The following is a 7,757-nucleotide window of genomic DNA, read 5'->3' on the forward strand; positions in this document are numbered from 1 at the left end:
GCAAACTTTACTAACCCACCAAAGGTTCCAAACAGAGAGAATAGCCCTTGAGACCAACAGACCAGGTAAAGATGCAACGTCAAAGACATACCACTTAGTATACTCCTACTTTCTCTACGAAGCAACTATATACATCGCAGTAGTTTAGGATTATTTGGGGGCACACTGAAAGGCTAATAGGCCATATTGATTGGTAATATATGGCGATAAATCCTCAATTATAGGACTGTGTCACGATATTTCGACACACTTTATTGTTTGCATGGAGGGTTCAGGATGGACATTTCAATCTATGGACACTATGCATAAATGCAAAGCTTGTGTAAGGAAAAGCACCATCTAGAGCTAGCTAGCTAAAGAACAGTGCATGGCAGGAGTACGACTGGAGTAGATGGCCTACTATTAACTGGAGATACTCAACAACAAGGCTGAATTTAAGTTGGACATTTGTCGTAGAGGCTTTATATACTCTAAAATGTAACACTGAAGAATTCAGACATTTAGAAGAAGTGTACATTGCTTAGGGTAAAGACACAGTCTAGCAGACAATCTACTGCTACAAAAAATGATAAAACTCCACTCTAGTTGCAAGCAACTTTTGATAAAGGCCTTTTATGTGGTACACACCAAGTGAAGCTCGAGCCGCCCCGGCCAGCTATCGAACTTCAGATAGACACAGAGCATTGTATATCTTGAGCACCAAAGGGATACTGTAAGGGTTTTCTCCTAAAAGACAGCCTTTAATATAAAAAAAGAAAATCAATAAAAATGGAAAGCCTATCACCTACAAATGGCAACCTGTTCTATGTTTTTAGAACAATCTGATAGGAAGCAAGTAATGCAACTGAAGTTCTCTGTACTTATTTTTCTCAAAGTACGGAAATTAAATACACATGAAGTTTCATCCTCATTGTCAGTCACATCCATATCCCAATGTGAAAATGTCAACGTGTCCAGATCCGCAACTGACATCCCTTTAGCCAAGCAGCTTTGAACTTGTGTGGTTGAATTCAACTTAAAGCTGCTGTAGGTAAGAGTTGAGGGTTGTTTAGAAAAACAGCAGAAAAGAGCAGGAGGGAGCAAGGTTTCGAAAAACACCTCCCTCTAGGGCTGCTCGATTATGGAAAAAATCATAATCAAGATTATTTTGGTCAAGATTGAAATCACGATTATTTTTTAGTTTGAAAACATGATGTACATGTATTCAGCATGCCCCTACCAAAAAAACTTTCTAACTGAGAACTTTGAAATTTCGTCTTAAAGAAATACACAAAATGGTCAAAAAGAAAATGTTCAAATCAAATGTAAAAAATAAAAAATCTATTTTATTAGTTTTGTGATCGTTTGATGCTAAAATCGAAATCAAGATGGAAATTGGATTAATCGAACAGCCCTACCTCTCTCCCAACGTTTCTACGTTGGGAGGGAGTTTTCGATTCACGTCCCTGTTGGGGAAAAATGATAAGAAGTGTTCGCATATTTGATTGACCAATCAGGGAAGAGAAGAAATGCGCCAGAAATAAAGCAAGAGCTGTGTAAAATCGAAATGGTCACATATAGAGGTAGGCACACTGTCAAACAAAACAGATATTCACCTAAGAGAGCATTCACTCAATAATAGCTATAACAAAAGGCCATGGCATTACTTTTATGAATTACACTCAGATTATAGCTCTTACATCGTACCTACAGCACATTTAAATGTTTACAACCAAGACGACAAACATTCCAGAGTTCAATCTTTGTTTTTTCTTACTGAGATAAAAGGAAAGGCCTCAGAGCAGGAAGGCTTTCTTTGGAACTGAGCCGCACAAATATCAAATACAATTATATAATATGGTTAAGAAATGCCCCTGACCATAAGGTCATTGGTTGGGCACATAAAGTAATCCTACAAATTAAATTCTTGAAATTCTTTCAGGAAGACATTCTACAGCATTTGGTAAGGATATGAACCAACATAAATGCTGCACAACTCATAACTTTAATACAAAGCAATAAAAACAAACTCCTATAAATTCAATTCATCAACCGATATAAAACCTATGCAAGTAACTTAAGATTGTTGTTCTGTACTGACTTCCTGGTGCGTGCCATTTAGTCATGGGGGAATGCCTCATGGGGGAATGCCTCCAAGTATCTATTGTTTCAACAGGAGAGGTCCCAGTGGAGCCATTTAGGGTCATTACACACAATCAACATTAATAGGTGGTGTGAATCTCTCAGGTGAGATCCCTGATTCAATCACTAACCTCCCAAGGGACACACCTCCTAATGTACTCCCCCCAGCCAGCCAACAAGCCAAAACGCCGTCCACAGCCACTGATTGGCAAACCTTAGTCCTCTGTTTCACCTCTAGAGTGCTATTCCATACTCTCCCATCTGATTCACCCAATGCCGTATTTAACCTAAAACAAGCACAGACAAAGGCTTCTAAGACTATTTCCTAGTCCTAACAGTGGGGTAATCCATATAAGGAAGACGGGCCTCTGCTAATGGGGAATATTACCTTGGTTACCTGACGGCATTGTGGGACCTGCAGATGAGAGAACACAACAGGGTTTGTTGGGACAACATGGGGCCTAGCAAGACACGGGCAGACGCCAACCGCTGTTGCTGCCACGGTGCTTAAGGCTCCAAGGCCCTCACCAAAGAATGAAAGACAACAACACACGCCTGCTCCTCCAGTAGCCTTTTATCAGAAGAACGTTAGTTGGAAACTTACCGAGGGAAATTCGTAGTCCTTCCTGTTCATTAAATTTGTGAGGTATTTTATCCTGGACTGGTTTGCTGGACATGCTAACTGGCATGGCGGCGTTAGTGTGCTCATGGCAGCCACAATTGTCTAGAAAGAGAAGAGAGAGCACCCCACTTCTTCAATTGCAGTTGCATGCATAGCTTCATTTGTGGATATTAAACTGTAGGAAGAATAACTTCAATTTAAAAAAAGATGTCTGCTTGGCAACTCTGGTCCTTTGCAGTATGTTACAGGCTATAGGCCAAGTTGTGCATTGTGTTAACCTTTGTCATAAAACTTTAAGGCCTAAATACTTTTGTCCTATGATTTCCTGCAGAAGAAGAAATCGAAGACTTACCTCAATAGCTTCTTTGATGTTGTTTTTAATGTCATTAATTTTCTGTTTTTTCTCTCTGTCAAGAACAAAAAGTTGTAGGTTAAGTATTTGCTGTTGAAATAAACAATGAAAAACAGTGTGCAGGTAGCCTTTTCTGAAGCAGCCAAGTTATTCAAAGTAATGTGCATAACACAAATATTACATTTTACCATTTGGGCTTTTGCTGACACAGAAAGGCTCTAGCTATAAATGTTTGTCATGCTGGGACACACTTTCACAATGACATCCTTGCCATGATTTATTCAGTGTTTTAATATTGACACATGTGCCATACTTCTCCTGTGTACAGGGAAATGTTTTGTTCCTCGGATGTGGGGTTAGAGTTCTCCACATCTGAGTCAATCACTTATAGTCAGGCTCTGTGAAAAACACTTAACTCTTTCAAACTCTGCCCACCTTCAAACTAAACTATTCCTCTCTCTTCCTCTTCCCTAGTCCACTCATTCATTCCACAGAGTATGGTGTAGAACACAACTCCACAGTGGGATCTCTGTATTTTTGTCTTTGGGACGTCTATTCTGCATGGCCCCATAAATGATGAGCATGTGATAACGATTGTACCCAAAAAAAACGATGAGTGAACGAATGAATAAACATGAAAAAAGTATGTGGTTTTGTTCATTACATCTTGTTAGAGATGAGTTTTGAAAATGCATCATTAAAGCAACATCTGGGAATATTTTTTAGACATTATTCTGAAACTTCTGAGGCGAAATCTTTCTGAAAATATAGATAAAAGCCATTCCCTAAACTCATCCAAGCATTATCCTGGTTAATTCTTAATTGCCAAAATATGCTTTGAGAGATATTTTAAGGTTTCAAACAACTTTATAGATTATATAGTATATGATTAACATTATGGCCCTGATTACACAAATGAGTTATTCCTTTATTATATTTATTTATTTTAACATATAATAGTATTTTGTTATCTGTAACATAAACTTTTAAGCACTTTTAAGTACTACAATTTGTTTGAATTATACTGAAAGTACAAAAGATGTACTATAAACCCTTAGTAAAGTGTGTTGGTATTCATTGATTGACAAAGAGAAAAAAAATAAACCTTTGCTGTTCTCAAATGTTTCAGTAAATCAAATCAAAAAATGAAACACTTACTCTGCATTGAAGCCGTTTACGTGCAATATTCGCATCTGTTTGACTATCGTGCTCTTCCCAGATTCGCCAGCCCCTGGAGGAAGAGTAGAAAGCAGGAAATTAGTTCAAAATGGACCAAACTCCAGTCACAGCCCAGCAGCAGCAAACGCTGTCCAACATGGAAATCTGACAAAGACTAAAAAAAAGACTACATAGAAAGAAAATGATAAGATACTCAAATCGGTTGTCCCTCAACTAGGTTTATACCTGTATCAGGCCCAATCTACCCATCAAACAATGACCATTAGAGAGAGTTGGATACTAAATTAAAGTATGTTGAAATGTACAATATCCAACTTTCATGTTCTAATGACGTTATTCTCAAATCCTGGGTTAAATATATGATCAAGATTAGATATTCAACAAGTGGAACAGTTTACCTCATTTATATATATACAGATATGACCATTTAGCAATTTTTTTCGGTGAGTAAGCTGACAAAACCAAGCTAAACCAAACAGACAATAAAACAAGGAAAGTTGTAACCATCACACTCGTTGTTGTTTGTAAACCTTTGTGCATATGAAGTCTTTCAACATCAAGGCACGTAGTTTGATAAAGCAGAACGAAAGAGTGATGGTTTCAATATGAATGTTCCTCCCAATCTGAAAAGGCAAACAATCAGGCCGAAAGTCAGAAAATTGTCTATCCTGGTGAAGTAAAAAAACATTTGCACCAACCCAGATATTGACTGTCTTCATAGAATAGCCTTTATAAATCCTCATAACTGCCTTTAGAATTACCTTGTTTATTACATATTAGATAATAAAAACTTAAAAGAAGTCTAAGACAAGCTCAAACTAATAATCTAATGACAAAAAACTATGTGAACCTCTTAAATTAACTCTTACATGACTACATAGACACTTCTCGCTACATATACATGTGTAGCATCTGAGCTGCAGGGATGTCAGACCAAGTATTACCTTTCAGGGGACACACAGGTTCCGTAGGCTATACCTATCTGATTTTCTAACATTAGTGCTCTTATTACGATACTGACCCTGGCCAATAGTTGGACATGTAAACATGTATGACAGATCCACAAAAAATGTTTAAAACTTGTCAAATTACAAACAAGATGGAGGGGGGGGGGTCTGGTTTAGATCCATTAGTAAACTGTGGCAGATTATTTAAAGATTGAATATCAAACATCACAGAAACCCACATCACACAGTAGCTTGACATTGACCCTGGGACATAGTCAATGGTAAGGAGATCGAAAGACTGTCGTTGTATTACATCTGTTATTAGTGGTGGTATAGGATTATTTCACTTTTGCACTCTTCCTCATGTTCTGCCACTATTGGGCTTTCTATTTTTCGTGTCACTTAAAAGACCACCATAAGTTTCAGATTTACTGTCTTTATAATGTAAAATAATCAGAATCATAATAATAAAATAATTAAAGATACAAGTTGTTAATGACCATAATAATAGAGAGCATAGGAATGAATAAAGGCTAGATGTGGAAGGTGGAATTTAAATAACACTTTGAAATACAAACTTTGACCAAAGCCTAGTATGAGTTAACAAGCAAAAAGCATGGGCTCATTAGTGTTGGTGACAAGTATCAAAACAGGTAATGTAAGGTTAGACCAGCCATTTGAATGAGCCATGACATCAGTTTTACGTGAATGCAATGTAAGCCCACAAAACAAATGGAAACAGTGGACAGAGTGAACACGTATGATGATATTGTACAGAACTTACCTAACAGTAGCAGCCGGTGAGTTGCTCGGTATATCTGCTTGTCTTTTTGTAGCTGTTTCTCTATCTTTTTGTTGGCTTCCCTCTGTGCCTTATCCTCATTTCGTTGGTCTTCGGTCTTGCTATTGCCGAGACACCCCATCTTCCCAAACCCCCCCAAAAAATACACCAATAGAGGTTTAATGGACTATATCAACAACTCTAGATTCCTAAATCGGCCGGAGAGAGGAACACCTGTCTCAACAGGGGTGACATTTATTTCGCCAGATGCCAACTAAACCAGTGTAACCTGTGTGTGGGCCTAGTAGTGGATGAGAGGGAGTCCCCCGGTTGTGGAGACTACCGATTCAATGAGCGCTAATGTATCTCCAGCTAGCCTCCGCGCGAGCCGAGCACTGGCGCCAATGACGACACCCGCCCTCGCGCACGTTTGATTCCTCTCGTTTTCACTGTAATTCCGCAATGAAGTCATCCAGATGAACCACGTGAATACGAAGGTGGAAAAAGCTCCGCGGGGCGATGTACACGAAGGGTTTGGCGTCGGGGTTCCCACGACGTGTTTCTGCGAGGCTGAGATTCAACACTGACATTTTTTTTAGCAAACGTCTCCTAGGGAGCCCATCTTCGGCTCAACTCGCACCGCCGTTCAGTTCCAGTCCCTCTCGCGTCGATCCCGATGTTCAACCTTTCCAAATGTTCCGTTGCGACTGAGCAAGACAAGCCAAACACATGGGAGGGTTGGTGAAATTAAAAAATATGTACCCCGACTAAAATGTCGGCATGCGATGCATCAGGCAATTCTGATCTTCTTTCTATACCCACGACGTCTTTGGACCTGTCACATCGTAGCCATTCCCGAGTCACCTTTACCCAATAATCACTTTTTAGTGCCCTGCTATCAATGTGTTCCCTCCGGTGCTGCTGTTGAGGTTTGACCAGACCCAAAAAGGCCCTACTCCGTCTTTTTCTTTTTTGGTTGTCGTTGTATTTTTGTATTGGTACTCCTCAGATCCGAAGGCTTCTCGGAAAGAACAAAGCTTGTGTTTTGGTTGTCCTTGAATATAATGTTATATCCCCCGGTCACTCATAGTCATGGAAATCCTCCGTAATGTTGGCGGTTCGCGCAGGTACAGCCTACTGTCAAGTCTCTCAGCGTTGTGTATTCCTTTTGAATTCGTATGGCAGGCTAGATATGGTTACATGTGTAGATATAGGAACATACCGCAGGTTACAATCCCTCATCCAACGATGACAGTTGTTTCACCCTGAAAAGGCCTGATCTACCCTTGAACAGATGTGAACACAGTCGTTTCTTTCTCCTATTTTTGTGGATTTTTTTCGCTTTTTCTTTGAGAATTGCACATTGAGAGAGATAGCGCTGGAGAGGTGGGGTGGGGCCAGCAGCTCTCACGGAACCCTGGGAACGAAGCAGGCTCCCGTCACGTGATCGCCGTGTCGCTGCCATATAGAAGTCAGAAGGCGCCCTCTTTGTAGGAAAAAAGTATCAGAAAATGATGCTCGAATAGTTAATATCTTGGTGATTGTATTGCAATGCTTATAAAAACGACATATTTGGGTTATAATTACGCTTATCTGGTCTGTTTGAAGCCCAAAGGTATACAAATTGTGCACTGTTGCTATCATATCAGCAAACAGGTTTATACCTAATTTACCGACCAGAGACAGAGACATCATGATTGTTTGGTCTGCTGGCGGACCACTGGAAAATGTAGTGTTCACTTCTGAATAACATTT

The 7,757-nt window shown here is 39.5% G+C and overlaps 1 protein-coding gene across 2 annotated transcripts in view; it reads right to left on the bottom strand.

Moving 5' to 3' along the window:
* The window catches only part of LOC115557233 (guanine nucleotide-binding protein G(s) subunit alpha), a 28,725-nt gene extending 21,276 nt beyond the window's left edge, over window positions 1-7,449 (bottom strand). The window contains exons 1-5 of one of the 2 annotated variants that reach the window (XM_030374897.1): window positions 6,006-7,449; window positions 4,254-4,326; window positions 3,096-3,150; window positions 2,726-2,845; window positions 2,510-2,536 (exon numbers count right to left, since the gene is read on the bottom strand). In XM_030374897.1, the coding sequence (XP_030230757.1) occupies window positions 2,510-2,536; window positions 2,726-2,845; window positions 3,096-3,150; window positions 4,254-4,326; window positions 6,006-6,144 (414 nt within the window). In that variant the 5' untranslated portion in view covers window positions 6,145-7,449. The remainder of the gene's footprint in view (window positions 1-2,509; window positions 2,537-2,725; window positions 2,846-3,095; window positions 3,151-4,253; window positions 4,327-6,005) is intronic. The other variant, XM_030374898.1, reaches the window with a different exon arrangement.
* Between the last annotated feature and the right edge of the window lie 308 nt (window positions 7,450-7,757).

Source organism: Gadus morhua, chromosome 13, assembly GCF_902167405.1.
Source record: "Gadus morhua chromosome 13, gadMor3.0, whole genome shotgun sequence".
NCBI lineage: Eukaryota > Metazoa > Chordata > Actinopteri > Gadiformes > Gadidae > Gadus > Gadus morhua.